General features: G+C 41.7%; 1 protein-coding gene across 8 annotated transcripts in view; it reads right to left on the bottom strand.

Annotated features, from left to right (window-relative positions):
- The window catches only part of LOC115207551 (forkhead box protein P1-B), a 241,771-nt gene that overhangs the window by 114,992 nt on the left and 104,391 nt on the right, over window positions 1-22,388 (bottom strand). For all 8 annotated transcript variants that reach the window (XM_029774727.1, XM_029774728.1, XM_029774729.1 and 5 more), the window contains one exon: window positions 89-255. In XM_029774727.1, coding sequence (XP_029630587.1) covers window positions 89-244 — 156 coding nt within the window. In that variant the 5' untranslated portion in view covers window positions 245-255. The remainder of the gene's footprint in view (window positions 1-88; window positions 256-22,388) is intronic.

The raw sequence follows: 22,388 nt of genomic DNA, 5'->3' as shown, positions 1-22,388 counted from the left end.
TGGAATAATGAAACAAATACCAAAAGATCGTTTTTGAGGGGATTATTCCTTTAATTAAGACAGGTGTGAAGAGAGGAACCTAGTTTACCTGCTGCGGCTGGAGATGGATCAGGTCAGCTGCCGTGATGTCCACTGACGTGGCGCTGTTGGGCCTCGCGTCCCTGGCTCCGTCCTCCACGCTCGCTGCTCTGTTCTGACTGGCTGGACCGTTGCTTGTCGCCTCGGTCCCAGATTCTTGCATCATGACTTAAAAACCTGAGACAGCAGGGAGTAGGAGAAACAGCTGTTAAAACAAGGTACAGTATAGGGGATACAGTACGTTTTAACCTGGGCCAAACTGTAAACATGTGTAATTTGCTTCCCACACGAGTTCACATGAACAGGTTTTTCTATTGGTTCATTCCTGACTGTTTCTTGTTTGTTTGCACTGTATTCATAGACTCTCCTTCCACTGGGTGATGAACTCGTCTTTTGCGTTGTCTTTCCGGACTAGATACTTGCAGATGACATGTCCATACTGGGCTGGAGGAAGTAGCATGGCTCAGGTTCTGTTAGTGTTCTGCTTCACGGCTGTGTGGAAGGCAGGGGATAAAAACGCACATCTGAGAGAAACCTAACCTCAGTGAGGCAAAGCAGTGGAGTCCAAGAAAACACTCACCCTCACAAACAAAACACTTTCTATGGAAATTGATATATTTACTCCCAGAAGAACCACGCAGAATGGCTTTTTAATGGGAAACAGGTCCAACGGGTGGGCGTGCCTGCCTGCCAAAGGATCTCCATGAGAAACATCCATTTTAAAACACTCAAATCCTATGCGGTGCTCAATTAACACCAACATATGAGTCTATACCAAAAACATTTTCTGTTATTACTTCATTTTAAAGGAGAATGTGCTGTATACAAATGGTCACATATGCTCTATAATTGCATGTACTTCTATAATCCAACTAAAAGAAGAAAATATTCAGCCGTAGATCTTTAAAATTTTCAAGTCCTTATTGTTTCTAATTTTGATGACACACAAGCCAGACAGACATACCCTCACCGCCCAGCCCGTCTCCCTCCCCTCGCTCCTGGGATGAGGATGAACTGAACGACACTGATGCTTATCTGGGTCTGCATTCCTGAAATCAGTGGTGAGATTTACATCTTTTGTGTTGGTCACAAGCCTGGTGCGGCGGGAGGCGTGTCTAGTTGCCCAACTCCAGAGCAGTTAATGAAGCTGACCAAGTCAGGCAGAAGTAAATTAACTTGGCTGATTAATGATTTATACAAAGTAGAATAAATGCCCTTAAAACATTCGGCCTCGTCATGAAAGATGGTGAAAATGAGACTAAATGCAGATTTAAAATGTTGTGTTTAAGCTGTGTTATAGGGAGGCCAGTACATGTTAATGTGTGCTCAACAGAGGGGCTGAGTCTCCTGAGATGCCAATCTAAACAAGAGACAGCCTCTATGGAGGAGGTCAGAGACCTGGTCAAGCGGTGCCAGGACAACAACCTCTCCCTCAACGTGGTCAAGACAAAGGAGATGATTGTGGACTACAGGAAAAAGAGGACCGAGCACGCCCCCATTCTCATCGACGGGGCTGTAGTGGAGCAGGTTGAGAGCTTCAAGTTCCTTGGTGTCCACATCACCAACAAACTAACATGGTCCAAGCACACCAAGATAGTCATGAAGAGGGCACGACAAAACCTATTCCCCCTCAGGACACTGAAATATTTGGCATGGTTCCTCAGATCCTCAAAAGGTCCTACAGCTGCACCATCGAGAGCATCCTGACTGGTTGCATCACTGCCTGGTATGGCAACTATTTGGCCTCCAACCGCAAGGCACTACAGAGGGTAGTGCGAACGACCTAGACCATCACTGGGGCCAAGCTTCCTGCCATCCAGGACCTCTATACCAGTCGGTGTCAGAGGAAGGCCCTAAAAATTGTCAGACTCCAGCCACCTTAGTCAAAGACTGTTCTCTCTGCTACCGCACAGCAAGCGGTACCGGAGCCCCAAGTCTAGGTCCAAGAGGCTTCTAAACATATTCTACCCCCAAGCCATGAGACTCCTGAACACCTAATCGAATGGCTACCCAGACTATTGGCTACCCCCCTTTTTACACCGCTTCTACTCTCTGTTGTTATCATCTATGCATAGTCACATTAATAACTCTACCTACATGGTACATATTACCTCAACTAACCGGTGCCCACCGCAGATTGACTCTGTACCAGTACCCCCCTGTATATAGTCTCGCTATTGTTATTTTACTGCTGCGCTTTAATTACTTGTTACATTTATTTATTATTATACGTATTTTTTTAAACTGCATTGTCGGTTAGGGGATCGTAAGTCAGCATTTCACTGTAAGGTCTACACCTGTTGTATTCGGCGTATGTGACTAATACAATTTTATTTTATTTGATATGATTTGATTTGAAACAATGCACAGCCGCCCCACAGCAGAGGAGCCACAATGGGGACTCACTCTGTCTGACAGACATCAAATGGAGCTTGATCAAATGGAGCTTGAAAATCGGCCCTCACCCGAGGGCCGATTTTTTTCTTGAGCGGATGGTCGGGGGACCGAAACATAATTACAAATAATACGTAGACAGCAAATTGACCGCAAGAAGTCCAAGCAGATATAATATTTGACAAAAATATAATAATTTCAAACCTTGCTTACATTTGTATCCGATCACATATATCTCTTTATTATGCATGGGATTAAAATATTTCCAAAATTAAAATCACTTGGAGCTGATTTACTGGTGTTTCTAGTCTTATGTCCAAGAATGAAAATGTTACCCCCCAAAAAATATTTTTTACTTTTTTGCTTACAAAAACCACCCACGGGCCGCCAGCTGGAGAATCCTGGCATAGGTCGTTAGAACAATACATTTAAATGTTACAGGCCTAACTATTTTTAGTGGTAAAATAAGTAAGTATTCCAGTACTATCATCATCAGTACTTGTAGGCTACAAGTAGTAAAATCAGTAGCTACCACTATAATAATAAATCACGAATGTCTCTGTTCTTCTTGCAAGCAGAACATCCTAGTGCGTCCTCATCAGATAATGTGGTCGGTATTGCTTCAGTTGTATGTCAACCGCCCCCTCACCTCAACTGTTGTGTATGCTATTTCCCCGATGGCTGAGCAGGCTCTTTTGGAGCTTCAGCCTGCCTATATTGCCCTACAGAGGGCCTTTGTTGAACTGAAGTTAGTGCTTAATGCCTTTTAAAATCAAACATGTTGTTTTCCCATTCACATAGAAATGTATCAAATGATTTATGCTACGTAAACTGAACAAAAATATAAATGCAACATACAACAATTTCTAAGATTGTACTGAGTTACAGTTCATATAAGGAAATCTGTGAATTTAAATAAATTCATTAGGCCCTAATCTATGGATTTCACATGACAGGGAATACAGATATGCATCTGCTGGTCACAGATACCTTAAAAAAAGGTAGGGGTGTGGATCGGAAAACCAGTCAGTATCTGGTGTGACCACCATTTGCCTCATGCAGTGTGACAAATCTCCTTCACATAGAGTTGATCAGGCTGTTGATTGTGGCCTGTGTAATGTTGTCCCACTCTTCAATGGCTGTGTGAAGATGCTGGATATTGGCGGGAACTGGAACACGCTGTCGTACATGTCGATCCAGAGCATCCCAAACATGCTCAATGAGTGACATATCTGGTGAGTATGCAAGCCATAGAAGAACTGGGACATTTTCAGCTTCTAGGAATTGTGTACTGATCCTTGCGACATGGGGCCGTGCATTATCATGCTGAAACATGAGGTGATGGCGGCAGATGAATGGCACAACAATGGGCCTCAGGATCTCGTCACGGTATCTCTGTGCATTTAAATTGCCATCGATAAAACGCAATTGTGTTCATTGTCAATAGCTTATGCCTGCCCATAGCATAATTCCACCGCCACCATGGGTCACTCTGTTCACAACATTGACATCAGCAAACCGCTCGCCCACATGACGCAATACACGCTGTCTGCCATCTGCCCGGTACAGTTGAAACCTGGATTAATCCGTGAACAGCACACCTCTCCAGTGTGCCAGTGGCCATTGATGGTGAGCATTTCCCACTGAAGTTGGTTATGATGCCGAACTGCAGTCAGGTCCAAACTCTGGTGAGGACGACGAGCACACAGATGAGCTTCCCTGAGGCGGTTTCTGACAGTTTGTGCCAAAATTCTTTAGATGTGCAAATTCATTAGCTGCCCGGGTGGCTGGTCTCAAGACGATTCTGTAGGTGAAGAAGCCGAATGTGGAGGTCCTGGGCTGGCGTGGTTAAGCGTGGTCTCCGGTTGGACGTACTGTCAAATTATCTAAAATTACATTGGAGGCGGCTTATGACAGAGAAATTACCATTCAATTCTCCGGCAACAGCTATGGTGGACATTCCTGCAGTCCGCATGCCGATTGCACGCTCTCTGAAAACTTGAGACATCTGTGGCATTGTGTTTTGTTACAAAACAGCACATTTTAGAGTGGCCTTTTATTGTCCCTAGCCCAAGGTGAACCTGTGTAATGATCATGCTGTTTATTCAGCTTCTCTATATGCTACACCTGTCAGATGGATGGATTATCTTGGCAAATGAGAAATGCTAACTAACAATGATTTAAACAAATTTGTGCACAACATTTGAGAGAAATAGCTTTTTGTCTGTATGGAACATTTCTGGGATCGTTTATTTCAGCTCATGAAACATGGGACCAACACTTTACATGTTGTGTTTATATTTTTGTTCAGAATACTTTGGATGTGTTCCCGCGTATAAATATCTGGGAATCTAGATTGACGATAGGCTTTCATTCAAAATACATGTTGATGAGTTAGTTATGAAGTTATTAATTTAAATTGACTTCTTTTACAGGAATATGCCTTACGTTAAATAGCAGAAAACAAATAATTTGGTCTACATTGATTCCGATCTTACAATATGGCGATATCATTTATATGAATGCAGCTGCCACTGTATTGAAACCACTGGACGCTGTATAGCATTATGCTTCTTTACGGGCGATAGGTTCAGCACACATCAATGTACTCTATATGAGAAAGTAGGCTGGCCCTCTTTGAAGTCTCGCAGATCTATGCATTACGCTCTTTTTGTCTATATAGCCCTCTTATGTAAACTACCACCATACCTCACTTCTCTGGTAACCTACAGAAATACAAGCTACCAGACACAATCTCGGAAATGGTTAACTCTAGAGGTCCCTTCGATCTCAACAGTTAAGTAAATCTACCTTTAGCTATTTTGCTACCTTGCTTGTGGAATTGTCTACAGAATTCACTGAAATTCAATGGTGCATCTAAAGCAGTTCAGACGGCTATGTGAGGACCATTTTAACCTGTTTGGGATAGGGGGCAGTATTTTCAAGGCCGGATAAAAAACGTACCCGATTTAATCTGGTTATTACTCCTGCCCAGAAACTAGAATATGCATATAATTAGTAGATTTTGATAGAAACCACTCCAAAGTTTCTAAAACTGTTTGAATGGTGTCTGTGAGTATAACAGAACTCATTTGGCAGGCCAAAACCTGAGAAGATTCTATATGGGAAGTGCCCTGTCTGACCATTTCTTGGCCTTCTGTAGCCTCTCTATGAAAAATACAGGATCTCTGCTGTAACATGACATTTTCTAAGGCTTTCATTGGCTCTAGGAAGGCGCCAGAACGTGGAATGAGAGCTCTCCAGTCTCTGGGTGAAAGACAGCAGGGGTTTGGTGAGTGGTCCTTCTGAGAACAATGGCACTGGTGCGCGCGTGCATGTGACGACTCCATGTTTTTCTTTCAGTGTTTGAACGGATACAACGTCTCCCGGTTGGAATATTATTATCGCATTAAAAATTGATTTTAAACAGCGTTTGACATGCTTCGAAGTACGGTAATGGAATATTTTGAAATATTTTGTCAGGAAAGGCGCCGGCGCGTCACACTTCGGATAGTGACTTGAACGCACGAACAAAACGGAGCTATTTGGATATAACTATGGATTATTTCGAACCAAAACAACATTGGTTGTTGAAGTAGAAGTCCTGGGAGTGCATTCTGACGAAGAACAGCAAAGGTAATCCAATTTTTCTTATAGTAAATCTGAGTTTGGTGAGTGCCAAACTTGGTGGGTGTCAAAATAGCTAGCCGTGATGGCCGGGCTATGTACTCAGAATATTGCAAAATGTGCTTTCACCGAAAAGCTATTTTAAAATCGGACACCACGATTGCATAAAGGAGTTCTGTATCTATAATTCTTAAAATAATTGTTATGTTTTTTGTCAACGTTTATCGTGAGTAATTTATAAATTCACCGGAAGTTTTCGGTGGGTATGCTAGTTCTGAACAAAACATGCTAATGTAAAAACTGTTTTTTGATATAAATATGAACTTGATTGAACAAAACATGCATGTATTGTATAACATAATGTCCTAGGAGTGTCATCTGATGAAGATCATCAAAGGTTAGTGCTGCATTTAGCTGTGGGTTTGGTTTTTCTGACATATATGCTAGCTTGAAAAATGGGTGTGTGATTATTTCTGGCTGGGTACTCTCCTGACATAGTCTAATGTTTTGCTTTCGCTGTAAAGCCTTTTTGAAATCGGACAATGTGGTTAGATAAAGGAGAGTCTTATCTTTCAAATGGTGTAAAATAGTCATATGTTTGAGAAATTGAAGTTATAGCATTTTTAAGGTTTTTCGTATTTCGCACCAGGCGCTACCATACCAGAGGTGTTAAGGAAGAATGTGTTTGTTTTTTACGATTCTATGATTGATCTTGTAATTTATTTTAGATTTTACTTTATTGTGATGTTGTTTTGTGCTTCCATATATCTTGTATGTAAGTAACTAGGCCTATGTTTTTTTTACTGTCCCCAGGGCCATGCTACAAATGACAATGTATTCTCAGTCCACTCACCTGGTTAAATAAATAATAAATACATCTCATTCTGAGCCCCTGCCTCTCTGCCTGCAGGCTATGGGCTGTCGGGCCCAGGCTACAGACTGTTGGGCCCAGGCTATGGGCTGATGGGCCCAGGCTATGGGCTGATGGGCCCAGGCTACAGACTGTTGGGCCCAGGCTATGGGCTGTGTTCTCTGGGTTCTGGGCTCTGGCCTCAAGCCTCCAGCTCAGCCCACTCTCTCTCCCTCTCTCCAGACAGATGTTGACCCGGCTGACCCCTTCAGTCTGGCACAGCCTCCCTCCATAACGGGATTTTGTAAACAAGTAGTGAGCAAGAGGAATACTGTGGGATGGAAGAGAGAGAGTCAGCCACAACTGCAAGAGTCAGCCGGCTGCTCAGCTCAGGTCAGCTCAGCCCATACAAACTCCCCTTCCTTCTGAGACACCAATTAGAAACACATTCTCAGGCCAAATGAAATGTGATTTGAAATAAACCACATGCTGACGCTATTCACCCCCACTTCTTTTTCAAATAAAATACATTTTTCCACACATAAAAAAACGGACTGAGTCTGTTTTTTTCTCTCTAAAGCTACATAAAAGGGGAAAGTAATGCCTATAATGCATGCACTGTCATTCCACGCAAAATCTTCGTAATTATAACGGAAAGGCGTATATTTACGAATGCAAGGCATCTCCAAAAGTAATCAAGAGAATGAGCTGCGGGGCTATTTTAATGTATGCAAAACTTGTGACCCACAATGAAGGAGAGTAAGGCTAAAATGAATGCAAAGTAATGCGCACATGCTTGGAACCGGCACCGATGAGGGACGGCTAAAATTAACACCCAATTAATTTTCGAATTGACAAACAAATGAAACCCATAAATCTACTTTCTCATTAATTTTACTGCAGAATAATTCAAAGCTGCAAAAAAAAGAGAAATAAAGAAAATGGAAAATGTGCATTATCCATCATAAATATCACCCAGATAGGAACGAGCCTTATTGGAAAGTTATCTAGTGACAACAATGTTAATCTGAGCTGCACTGAGGCAGAGACACAGCAACTTCATGTAGGCTATCAGGCACAGGCAACTAGTCTACCACGTGACAGGGCCCCTCGTTAATTTATCTACTCATTTATGTTCAGTTTGCTCAGAGGATACTTTTATCTGTGATGATGACTCAAATAGCTTGCAGTTAATTATTATTTTTTTACTTCATCCATTTATACAACAATACATATTCAGGGGGAATTATCAGTGAAGCGTCTCGCTATAGGTACTATACTTAGCAGGGCTGGAAAATACGCATTCATGCAAGCACCCACGAATGCACAAACACAGACACAAACAGCCATACGCACACAAATAAACACGCACGCATATTCAAACAGAAATGAGGGGGCAGTTCATGAGAAACAGGCCTGCTTGTTTATGAGGCATGTCAGCCCTAAATATAAAAAGAAAAACAACAAAAACAAAGAACCCTAAATAATGAACATTCCATGAGGTAACAGAGGTCCACAAAACAGATGCAATGCTTCTCTGTTGATCCTCAGACGTCTGTTCTTCTAAAGGGGGGGGGGGGGGGGGGTCTGGTTGCAAAACACAACAAGTGTTTGGAACAAACAGTGGATCATAAAAAGGTCAGAGTTTCTGTTTGGTGATGGTTTTGTTTGTCTAGTAAGGGGAGTACAGTCCAAACACAGTCACATGCAACTCCTATCTGACCAGATGGATTCAGAGCATGGCAGGGCACTAAGGACTAATCAAGCCTATCGTTCCACTCAATACAACTCTAAAAGCCTGTCATGGCAGCCTGGAATTGAAGAGCTCAACAATTCAGTCAACAATCCAAGGTAGGGTCGGCCTGCACAGCTGTGGCGTGGCCTTTCCCCATGTTTTACTTTTCACTAATGCTCATGATAGTAAACCCTTTACGGCCGGCCGCCTGTTCCGGTCTGTAAAGTTATCACATTGGTCCTGTTTACACAAGCACAGAACACAAGCACGTGAACACAAGCACAGAACACAAGCACAGAACACAAGCACAACATTGTTGGGGAGGAGATAAAGACATAGACAAAGGAGATGACAACGGGAGAGGTTCACTCTAATGCTGCCTGTTTAGGTTGGATTGGTTGCTAGACTAGACAACATAAAGAGGTTGTACCAAGGTGGTGCAACACCATAATGCTTCCCCTGGAAGGGGTTTACAAGGTTTGGAGAGTTTTGTGTTCAGCTTTTTTTTGGCTCGACAAACATGAGAGAAAATCTCATTTTTTTTCACCTTGTTTACAAATAGCTGAACGAACATTTGTTCAATGATCCACAGTCAACCATCTCATAATACAAAATAAACCATTCAAAGAACTGAACCCCTCTACTGGCTTGTGCAGAACAGAACAGAAAGTCTGAATTGGGCTGGCCCCTGAACCCTCCCGCAGTCATAGAACAGCCAGTGGCCTGCCGTCCCTCCCACCCTCCCTCCCTCATCTCCTTGGTCTTTACCTTAAAACCTGTTGGGGCTAGGGGGCAGTATTTGCACAGCCGGATAAAAAACTTACCCGATTTAATCTGGTTACTACTCTTGCCCAGAAACGAGAATATGCATATAATTAGTAGATTTGGATAGCAAATACTCTAAAGTTTCTAAAACTGTTTGAATGGTGTCTGTGATTATAACAGAACTCATATGGCAGGCCAAAACCTGAGAAGATTCCATACAGGAAGTGCCCTGTCTGACAATTTGTTCTCCTTCATTGGCATCTCTATCAAAAATACAGCATCTCTGCTGTAACGTGACATTTTCTAAGGCTTCCATTGGCTATCAGAAGGCGCCAGAAAGTGGAATGACGTCTCTCCAGTCTCTGGGCAAAAAACAGCAGGAGTTTTTGTGAGTGGTCAGGCTGAGAACACTGACACTGCAGTGCGCGTCCACGAGAGGACTCCATGTTTTTCTTTCAGTCTATGAATGAATATAACGTCGCCCGGTTGGAACATTATCGTTATTTTACGAGAAAAATCGCATAAAAATTGATTTTAAACAGCGTTTGACATGCTTCGAAGTACGGTAATGGAATATTTTGAATTTTTTTGTCACGAAATGCGCCCGCGCGTCACCCTTTGGATAGGGACCTCAACGCATGAACAAAACGGAGCTATTTGGATATAACTATGGATTATTTCGAACCAAAACAACATTTGTTGTTGAAGTAGAAGTCCTGGGAATGCATTCTGACGAAGAACAGCAAAGGTAATCCAATTTTTCTTATAGTAAATCTGAGTTTGGTGAGGGCCAAACTTGGTGGGTGTCAAATTAGCTAGCCGTGATGGCCGGGCTATCTACTCAGAATATTGCAAAATGTGTTTTCGCCGAAAAGCTATTTTAAAATCTGACACCGCGATTGCAAAAAGGAGTTCTGTATCTATGATTCTTAAAATAATTGTTATGTATTTTGTGAACGTTAATCGTGAGTAATTAAGTAAATTCACTGGAAGTTTGCGGTGGGTATGCTTGTTCTGAACATCACATGCTAATGTAAAAAGCTGGTTTTTGATATAAATATGAACTTGATTGAACAAAACATGCATGTATTGTATAACATAATGTCCTAGGAGTGTCATCTGATGAAGATCATCAAAGGTTAGTGCTGCATTTAGCGGTGGTTTTGGTTTTTGTGTCATATATGCATGCTTTGAAAATGGCTGTGTGATTATTTTTGGCAGGGTACTCTCCTGACATAATCTAATGTTTTGCTTTCGCTGTAAAGCCTTTTTGAAATCGGACAGTGTGGTTAGATTAACGAGAGTCTTGTCTTTAAAATGGTGTAAAATAGTCATATGTTTGAGAAATTGAAGTTATAGCATTTATGAGGTATTTGTATTTTGCGCCACTCCCTGGGCAAGCGTCCCACCTTGCCCAGGGAGGTTAATGTAGCCTAGACCTCCATAATCCAGAACCACACACATCCCTCAGAAGTGGCTGCCACAATATCTGGGCTTGCTTGGCACTCAACGAAGAATCCCTCGCCCTTCTCTTCTCCGAGAAGGTAAATTGACAGCATTGATGACATTCCGCCAAAGGAGACTTCACAGTGAGACCAAACAAGCACTAATCTCGCCAGCCACTTCAACAAAAAGTCGCAGATAAGCAAAGCCTATCTCAAGACTACTATGACAACATTGTAGGAACAGGCCTCCCCTCTCTCCCTCCTCACCCCTTTTTCACAGGCACACAGAAGCTTTTTAAAAGTTCCTTCCAGACCTTATAGGGGTTAACCAACCAACCACTCACTCACACCAGCAAACAAAGCGGCTATTTGTTTATGAACTGATTTCTGCCATGGCTACAGTAAACAGGGTGAGCGGGGGTTTGTGTTTATGAACAAACACATCACCTTGCAGGTCCAATTTAACATTAACCAGGTGGAATAATCAACAGATTTCATTGGTGACACTCATGGCAGACCTAATGTAAACAGGCTCTGGGAGGAGAAAGGGGCAAGGCTTAGGGAATCATTGTCGATGCAAAGGCAGAGCCAGCTAGAATAAACAGCTGGGAGAAACTCAAGACAAACAAACAGTCATTCTCCTGACATTTGAAGAAGCATTAAGGTGGTGTGTTACAGCTGCTAGCCTGGCGGCCATCATGAATGTGAACAAAGAGGGGGTGGACGGGGGTGGGGAGGGTGCAGTGGGCTGGTGAAGAGGGTCTCCTCAGAATTGAGGGAAAACACGGTGGTTGAGACACAACACTTTAACAACAGACAAAATATAGAGTGTCTTCAAAAACAGCACAGCAAGGAACTTGTAAAACATGTTAAACATTTACTTGCTTCAATTATTCAGTAACTAGGGCTTGGCAACAACAAAGGACGTCTGAGGGCTCCTGAATCTGTTCCTAAAAACATCAGGACAGGTCAATCGAAAAACAAGCAACGTTGTTTTCATCTGACAAACAGAAATAATTGAATTGCAAGTGCCCTGTTTTTAACCCAGATAATACTGGAATCAATAATCTGGGTAGACAATGAATACTGTATCTATTTCGATTTCTTTAACAATAATACTAGCGTGACTTTGAGTCGAACGCACACAATGTATGATCTGTGTTACTCTATTTGCATTAGAGCAAATAATACACTATTCAGAAACAGCTAACGATTACAACAAGCATGAAAGAGAAATTGGTGTGGGGAATTTCAAGCTGCACGTCACCTTGTGCATGAATTATTCATGCATACAAGTTGCCATCTGCTCATCTGAATCCAGTCAGAGAGGCCTAGCTACCCTGACTGTTTAGTTTCCCGTCTCCTCTCCTCTCCCAAACAACCCTCATACTCATTTCACTTAGGCCCCAAACCCATTCACCCCCATATAGTGAGGGCAAAGGAACAACAGCTAAGAGCCCAAACACATATTTATGACACATTGTGAAGAATATAATGGGATCCTCTAGCGTAAAATCCAGATTCAAATGTATTACTACACCATGTACAGAGAAAAGTGCTTGACATCCACTGATGCTGAGGATGATGATTCATATGAATATGAACCTATTATCATGCTACAAGCTCATTTAAATGAACAATAAGGATGGGAGCAGAAGGCACACTCTCCAGTAGGGAGGCTAAGTAGACAGATCATTTCCGAAAATACACAAAACAGTTTGTCTCCTTGGCATGAAGCTGTCCCATATACACCTAACGTACAGGCCTGCTGGGAAGAGACAATGACGGAATGTGCAAAAGTAAGGCAGGGCATGGTATTTTTAGTACAACCACGGCCGATTGAGACTAAGTAAATAGAAAAGTCTAATGAGTTTAAAGCCGCTTGCACATGAATGGAATAGTAATGGTGTGATGTGGAGATGGAGCTGCTTCAGGAGTGGTTCACAACACATTCCTCAGTGACCCTCCTTCATTTGACTTTGATCATCTCACTCACATGAGGCTCACACCGATAACACTGCAGCGAGAGGACAGACATCGAGAGACGTGGGCCTCTTTTCTGACCAGATCCAATACATGGGAAAAGCAGGCCTCGCTACCCTCGAGCTCATCTTTTCAATTAGACCTGTCAAACATGCATGCTGAAAGAAAAACACAGACTTCAATCTCTCCGCATCCTATGGGATCTGCAAAAGCGCTTATTGTTTTAACATTACTTAAAATGTGTCATATATTTTTTTATAATTTTTACTAGAATTCATGCAGGGCCCGTTCCCAGGAGTGGACTTCAGAGGAGGAAATGTGTCAGATACATTTTCCAAGGGAAAGGAAGGTTAGCCTATGAACTCATCTAATTAACGCTGTGTGCCTAAACCATACGAGGGTCATATTATTAGAAACACGGATCTTGCGGGGTAAACTTACCCAGTTGCACACTGCTAGTGTACATTGACAACTCTTGAGTCTTTGCGTCTTTCTACAGTTATGCCTACAGTGCATCCGGAAAGTATTCAGACCCCTTGACTTTTTACACATTTTCTTACGTTACAGCCTTATTTTAAATGGATTAAATTAAAAAAATCCTCATCAATCTACACACAATAACCCATAATGATAAAGCGAAAACTGTTTTTTAGAAATGTTTGCTAATTTATTCAACAGAAAAAACAGAAAAACCTTATATAAATACGTACCCTTTGCTATGAGTCTCGATAATTGAGCTCAGGTGCATCCAGTTTCCATTGATCATCCTTGAGATGTTTCTACAACTTGATTGGAGTCCACCTGTGCTAAATTCAACTGATTGAACAGGATTTTGAAAGCCACACACCTGTCTATATAAGGTCCCACAGTTGACAGTGCATGTCAGAGAAAAAACCCAAGCCATGAGGTTGAAAGGAATTGTCCGTAGAGCTCCGAGACAGGATCGTGTCAAGGCACAGATCTGGGGAAGGGTACCAACACATTCTGGAGGATTGAAGGTCCCCAAGAACACAGTGGCCTCCATCATTCTTAAATAGAAGAAGTTTGGAACCACCCAGACTCTTCCTAGAGCTAGCCGCCCGGTCAAACTGAGCAATCGGGGGAGAAGAGCCTTAGTCAGGGAGGTGACCAAAAACCCGATGGTCACTCTGACAGAGTTCCGGAGTTCCTCTTTGGAGATGGGAGAACCTTCCAGAAGGACAACCATCTCTGCAGCACTCCACCAATCAGTCCTTTATGGTAGAGTGGCCAGACGGAAGCCACTCATCAGTAAAAGGCACATGACAGGCTGCTTTGAGTTTTCCAAAAAGCACCTAAAGGACTCTCAGACCATGAGAAAAAATATTCTCTGGTCTGATGAAACCAAAATTGAACTATGGCCTGAATGCCCAGCGTCAAGTTTGGAATAAACCAGGCACCGCTCATCACCTGGCCAATACCATCCCTACGGTGAAGCATGGTGGTGGTGGAATCATGCTGTGGGGATGTTTTTCAGCGGCAGGGCCAGGTAGACTAGTCAGGATAGATGGAAAGATGAATGGAGCAAAGTAAGTCGCCCAGCCAGAGCCCAAACTAACATCTCTGGAGAGACCTGAAAATAGCTGTGCAGCGACGCTCCCCATCCAACCTGACCTAGCTTGAGAGGATTTGCAGAGCTTGTAGCGTCATACCCAAGAAGACTTGAGGCTGTAATCGCTGCCAAAGGAGCTTCAACAAAGTAATGAGTAAAGTGTCTGAATACTTATGTAAAGTTTTTTTTCTTTCATTTCTTTATTTTTAATACTTAAGGCAAACATTTCTAAAAACCTGTTTTTGCTTTGTCATTATGGGGTCTTGTGTGTAGATTGATGAGGGATTTTTTTTTTTAGAATAACAAAATGTGGAAAAAGTCAAGGGGTCTGAATACTTTCCGAATGCACTGTATAGCATTGTTGTAGTAGGTTGGGTACTGTCTATTAGCCCACTCCTCAATAGCATGGTCGTCAACAAGAGCAGGAAATACAAGGGATCAGTCTGAGCCCTCCTAGCCTAACAACATACACTGAGCTGTGTTCAATATTCAAACTGTGTTAAGTGTGTCACTGTAGGGCACAATACACTACAGGTGCGTGTTTCCCAGTTCCTTTGTTTGGAGTTAGTTACACAGAGATACAGTTCAGTTATTGATTGCCAGCCACAATCGTTAACCTTTATACACAAATAATGGCTAGTTATCTTGTGTGACGAGAGAAACTTAATATTTAACTATTGCTCAACATTTGTGAGGTATTGTAAGCAACACATATAAAATAATAGATACAATTATATTCTGAATGTGGCTTGAGTTGGAAGATTATACAGAAAGTAATGTGTTAGACCAGTGGTTCCCAAACTTTTTATAGTCCCGTACCCCTTCAAACATTCAACCTCCAGCTGCGTACCCCCTCTAGCACCAGGGTCAGCGCACTCTCAAATGTTGTTTTTTGCCATTATTGTAAGCCTGCCACACACACACTATATGATACATTTATTAAACATAAGAATGAGTGTGAGTTTTTGTCACAACCCGGCTCGTGGGAAGTGACAAAGAGCTCTTATAGGACCAGGGCACAAATAATAATATAATAATAATCAATAATTTTGCTCTTTATATAGCCATCTCACAAATACAACTTTATTGTTCATCTACAATTGTTAATAACTCACCACAGTGTAATGAGAAGGGTGTGCTTGAAAGGATGCACATAACTCTGCAATGTTGGGTTGTATTGGGGAGAGTCTCAGTCTTAAATCATTTTCCACACACAGTCTGCGCCTGTATTTAGTTTTCATGCTAGTGAGGGCCGAGAATCCACTCTCACATAGGTAGATGGTTGCAAAGGGCATCAGTGTCTTAACAGCGCGATTTGCCAAGGCAGGATACTCTGAGCGCAGCCCAATCCAGAAATCTGGCAGTGGCTTCTGATTAAATTCAATTTTCACAGATCCGCTTGTTGCAATTTCGATGAGGCTCTCTTGTTCAGATATCGGTAAGTGGACTGGAGGCAGGGCATGAAAGGGATAACAACTTAAGTTACTTGTGTCATCCGTTTCGGGAAAGTACCTGTGTAATTGCGCACCCAACTCACTCAGGTGCTTCGCTATATCACATTTGACATTGTCCGTAAGCTTGAGTTCATTTGCACACAAAAAATCATACAATGATGGAAAGACCTGTGCGTTGCCCTTGTTAATGCAGAAAGAGAAGAGCTCTTTGTAAAAAACATCACCCAGATAGGCGAGTCGTGTGAGAAACTCGTCATCATGCAAGTGGTCAGACAAGTGAAGATTATGGTCAGTAAAGAACATTTTAAGCTCGTCTCTCAATAAAAAAATGTGTCAATACTTTGCCCCTTGATAACCAGCGCACTTCTGTATGTTCTGTACACGAGAGTTCAGGGGCCTGGCTTTAACAAATGTAACCATTTTCACTGTAGTATCCAAAATGTCTTTCAAGCTGTCAGGCATTCCTTTGGCAGCAAGAGCCTCTCGGTTGATGCTACAGTGTACCCAAGTGGCGTCGGGAGCAACTGCTTGCACGCGCGTTACCACTCCACTATGTCTCCCTGTCATGGCTTTAGGCCATCAGTACAGATACCAACACATCTTGACCACCAAAGCCCATTTGATGTCACAAAGCTGCCCAGTACTTTAAAAATATCCTCTCCTGTTGTCCTGGTTTCCAGTGGTTTTCAGAAGAGGATGTCTTCCTTAATTGACCCCCTATAAACGTAACGGACATATACCAGGAGCTGTGCCAGGCCCGCCACGTCTGTTGACTCATCCAGCTGTAACACATAGAATTCACTGGCTTGTGTGCAAAGCAGTAATTGTTTCAAAACATCTATAACCATTTATAAATTTTTGAGCAAACGGAATTAGCAGCAGCTACGTTTGGCTCCATATGGACCGTTAGTGGAATTCCCGCGAGAGAGTAACGGTTAATGTGATTGGATGACTTCTATGATATCACCTACAAAAGAAAATATGTGGTGTTCAATGTAAGCCTACATTCCATGAGACTTTTTGAAAACATTATGCATGAACATTAATCATTTTAGGACTGATGTTTTACTTGTCAGAAAGCTCATATCACTTTACAAAAATAAGAAATGATCTGTAACACAATTGACCAAATAGGTGGCTGACAATTGCATTGTGTTGTGTTATATGTTGCTAGAAACGACTTTACAAAATACAATTAATTGTTATCATTATTATTACCATACAGAGAATCATACAACGATGTATGCTACCATCTGCCTATTGGCTTGTTTCCATATTCAAGTGTGTCTCAAAATAGGACCGTGCCCCTTTAAGTAAAAAAAAAAGCTCTTTACCTGACTTGCTTTTCAAAGACAGTAGCTACATAAAGAAAATGTGCACATTTCACTCCAGTGGTGTTTCCACCAAACTGACTTGTTGTGGAGAAATATCTGTGTGTTATGATGTAGTGCACACAAAAATTATTTTTACGTTTACATTTTCATGTACCGAAAATTCAATGTGTTTCCATTGCATTTTCAACTCTAACTCTATAGTTTTGTCACAAAAACGTTTGCGTTAAATAGCAAATGGTCCTACTCTGATCTTGGCACATGCCAACAGCTCGCAGATACAGTACGAATAAGCTGTGTGGGTAAGCTAGTCTACATGATGAAATTATTATGGATAAGTGCAAGAATATTTGTATTTGTCAAACGGTAGTCATGCATCGATCATCATGTCACCAGAATAAGACCCTTGATATTTATGGAAAGGAGCATTAAGTTCATAGTGTGCACTTTCAACAGCCTGTGAAGTTCATATGTAGCCTAATAAATTGCATGGTTTACCACCATATCATTGCGTGACTCCACGTTTACTTCTATGTGATGGTTATTATATCAGTATTTGCGCATAAAGTCATTTCCACTGACCTTTTCTCTCATAATTTTACCGACAGAAAAATATCCCACCATGTCAAATTAACAAATTATCTGTCAGCATTTATAAAATATTATCAAAACTTCCTGTTTCCATCAGAGCTGTTGGGATTTTTTTTTAAAATACGTTATGACTTTACTCGCATTAAAATTGTGGATGGAAATGTGGTTAGTTAGGTACAAGATTTGTGCTCTTGAAGGAAGCAATCACTCCCCCATTTCTGACCAATATTCGCTATAACCGGGCTACTAACTCACTAACTAGCAAAGAATAAAAAAAGAAAATGTGCTCTGCGATCTCAAATGTGCACCTAGGCTACTCTCAGAAAATCATATCTGTGTAAAGCTAGAAAATGCCTTTTTGTTAAATTCAATCTCGTGCGTCTCTGGGCGGCAATTGTTCTGCGTGGGACTGCTCCAGGAGCTGCGCAGCCGCACAGCCGTACAGCTTAGTGGGAACATTGGCCCAGAGTGCAACAGATTGCAACTTTGAACATTTTACAAATAATTAATCTCAATGCCCTCCAATGAGCCAAGATGCCGCTACTTAATTCTATGAGATGAGGTTAAAATCAATGCAATTGTGTGGAAAAATGCTGAAAAGCTGTTTTTTTTAACACAACATCCAAGCAAGCACATTCGTTAATGGCCTCTTCCAACTCATTGGATAAGTTATGGGTGGCCATTAACCAATCAGGACAAAGGACCAAATACATTTTGGCACCCCAATCATTGCTTCTGGCATGGGAGTGGTCAGACCTCTGACCCCTGACTCCTCCCACTGCTTCCTCAGGTGCCGTGTCTCTTAGACGTTACCATGCTGGGTTGTGCCTAACAAGCGTGTCATTATTTTAAAAGCCATAGTTTTCCAGAGAGAGTACACAGAGGGTTAAAAAGGAGGGGTACGTGCCTTCCATTAAGCAGTTAAATTGAAGGTAAAGGGCGCCAGGCTAAATACCAAAAGACCTTGTATGAATCTCAGAGCTTTAATAGAATCAGGCTTTAACAACTCTTTTTCGTTAAATACAGCCCATGTCAGGAGGATGCGTCCCACTCATAAAGCAGTGAAATGACAATGTACAGTGGCACTAATACAAGGACATAGTTCATCATGACACTCTCTGCAATTCCCAACTGATTAGGGGTCCTTAAGTTGGAGGTTTGATTTATGCTGTCATTTCTTCTCACCGATCCTGCATCAATGAATCTTAATGAATTGGTAAATAAGGGTGAAGATTACACTCTGTGACACCGCAACATTGCTCACCCTCAATGCTAGAGATTTATGTAGCCAATTAGAGAGTAACAAAGAAAAATTGGCTGGCAGAAAAATAATATTCTTTATGGTAACAAAATGGAAATGCATTCTTGCTGAAGGGCAATTGTATTGTCAGTGTTAACTCCATAAAATATGTAACCCCCCCACTTCAAAATACAAAGGAGCTGCTGTGTTGGATCTGGACATGATGCTTTCAGGGAAAGACAAAAGGAAAGTTTTCTAAATGTGAGGAAGGCTGTGCAGCATAGCGGCCTGGTCTCATAGACCACACGTAACATAGTAAATGTAAATCCGGGACAATCAAATTAGTATGACATATTCAGTTTGGTATGGTGACATAAGACAGAAGGTTAGTTAAGGCCAAAACGAAAGAAGGGTGGTTGTATAATGCGAACGTCTAGCAACCCAAAGTTTGCATGTTAGAATCTCATCACGGACAACTTTAGCATTTTAGCTAATTAGTAACTTTTCAACTACTTTTTAGCTACTTGGCAACTACTTAGCATATTAGCTAACTCTTCCCCTAACCTTAAAACTTTAATCTAACTCCTAACCCTAACCTTAACTTTAACCTTAACCCTAACCCCTAGCTAGGCACCTAGCCCAGGTTAGTGTTAACCACCTAGCCAACGTTAGCCACAACAAATTGGAATTAGTTTTCATATCATATGTATTGCAAATTCGTTACATATCATACGAAAAGAATGATGGACATCCACAAATTAATACAAACCATACGAAACTCAATACATCATACAAAACGGAGGGAGACAGATTTACATTTGCTATGTTACGTCTACCTCTGAGTCCAGGTTGAGCACAGGCATTCTTCTCTGAAATGAGCCAAAGACCTTGGCATCGACAATCCCCTGGTTGATCTGTTTGATCAGCATAAATACACCTCTGTGTGACAAACATGTTTACACTCACAGAGCAAAAAGCACACAATGACACCATGAGCTGCTGCTTCTCTAATGAAGACACCAAACTGCTTTCAACAATTAGCTATGAAGTGATTCTGTGAAAACTTTCTCCATTGATATCTTTAATAATAATAAGGTATTTTCCAAGTGTTTTCCCTTCAGGGAAAGATTTGCATACCCCTTTTATATGGACATGAACAACATGTACTGTGCACCTGCCACCATTTGCCATTAATGCATGACTATACCATTATCTAAATGATCATTCTCTATGATAAAGGTAAAGTGCAGTTTGACTTCATAGTCAGAAAAACATGTAGTTCCTATTCATCTATTTATTAATTTCTTTCAAAGGAAGAATATCAAAATCCAATCAACCCTTTGAAGAGACCTATTACCAACACGTTACTGGAAAGCCTGGAAAGTTTTCTTGGGGGGTGGGGGATTAAAACATGCTAAAAAGATGAACATGGGGTATGAGTGGCACAAATATATTTCTGTGGGACTCAAAGAGTGAAAAGCACTTCTACATATTAATCCCAATTTCTTAAAGGAACTCTTAAAGCAGTAATGAGCTCTTTTATGTATTATATATTGTGACTGGATTTAGTGTGAGGAAGCGTCTCCACATCAAACAGGCTGGCCTGCTATTAAGCACAGGGCTGAGAGATGATGCTGCTGCTGCTGCTATGTGAAAAGGAGTGGAAAATTAAAGCTGAAGCAGAGAAAGGGCTTAATTTACTGGCATGTACAGTATGCAAATGAGATTACTCTCAGCTTAACTGCATCATTTATGTCCATAATAACAGCATCATCATTACGGGGCTCAAATTAAATTACACCGTAATTAGCATATCAAAGTGATTGGGTAAAGTTGAAAACAAATACCCAATTTTGTTAATGAACATCAGTAATCACTGTGTAGACTCTCAATGAAAACATCCAAAACAAATATGTGTTTTGGAGAAGGGGAGGAAGATCCCTCCCAGGTGACAGGTCTGTGTGTCGGGTGGTGGGGAGGGGGGGTTGTACAGTGGGTGGTGGTCTTACCTGGTTGGCTCCACACATTCAGGTTACATTTCCCAAACCCTGTGTGATCAAAGATGCAATTTCCCACACTTGCCACTCATCAATAAAATACTCATCACTTCACGGCTGATTCAGAGAATGGGCTGCAGCTAAAGGCTTAGCGAAAACTCTTCCATTTTCAAAAAAACCTTCACTATCACTGTGAGTCACACACACACACACACACACACACACACACACACACACACACACACACACACACACACACACACACACACACACACACACACACACACACACACACACACACACACACACACACACACACACACACACACACACAGGTTTAACCATTGCCTCTCCAATCCCCCAGCCACAACTGAGCGATGCCTAGCACTTCCTCAGGTCTCTGACAAATCATGCAAATCTTATTTATGTGCCCATGTCTGGAGGCAAAAGGCAGTCTGCATGTCATATTTCTCCTGTTTGATCCACCGCTTTTATACTTTCACGTCCCAACATTATTGATTTAATTCAGAATTTATGACGCACTACGTTTCAAACGTAAGTCAATCTCACCTCTATCTCCCCCCTTTTGCCTTTCTCAATCTATCCAACAAAAGAGGTAGCAGGCTAGTGATGTCCACTATCAGAAACGGACTCTTCAAAATGTAAAGAAGTGGCATTTTATTTTATTCACTGAGGAATCCATTAAAGGCCATATTCCTTGGAAGTATGTAAATTATGTGCCTTTCAAGGTAGAGCTATGGCAAATCCACTCCATCAGCTAATGACGCCGCTCATTACATGCAGAAAGGATGGCTAATGAAGGCTCGGCGGCTGGGCCGGCCGTTCCCTCGCAGAGCGTAAAGCCCTATGAAATGCTAATATCTCACTTCTAATTAAAGGATACTAAGTCCAAATGCACCTTCACGGCCAGTAGCCGGCAACATACATTTTATTTTTCAACACTACACTACACCCAAAGATGTGCCCGAGCAACATTCCATTAATTCATATTTAATACCCCAACTATTCCTCAGCTTTCTCTCTCTCTCTAGTTGAAGCTTCATATTGAGAACAGGCACATTATTATGCTTTGTGAGGCTACATTTTTGCTGGTGCACTCACTGTAACACACACACACACACACACACACACACACACACACACACACACACACACACAAGCTGCCTTTAAGCACGTGTCATAGAGGAAAAGGTCATTACGAAAAAATAAATAAAAGAAGAAAATACACCAGTATCGGCTCTTCACCTGTATGTATACATTTACAATGTGTACACATCGTTGGCTGTAAATATGGTTATAAGAAAACA

The sequence above is a fragment of the Salmo trutta genome, chromosome 14, assembly GCF_901001165.1.
Source record: "Salmo trutta chromosome 14, fSalTru1.1, whole genome shotgun sequence".
Classification (NCBI taxonomy): Eukaryota; Metazoa; Chordata; class Actinopteri; order Salmoniformes; family Salmonidae; genus Salmo; species Salmo trutta.
Note: the sequence above shows the minus strand (reverse complement) of the source record. Positions and strands in the feature narration are given on the sequence as shown.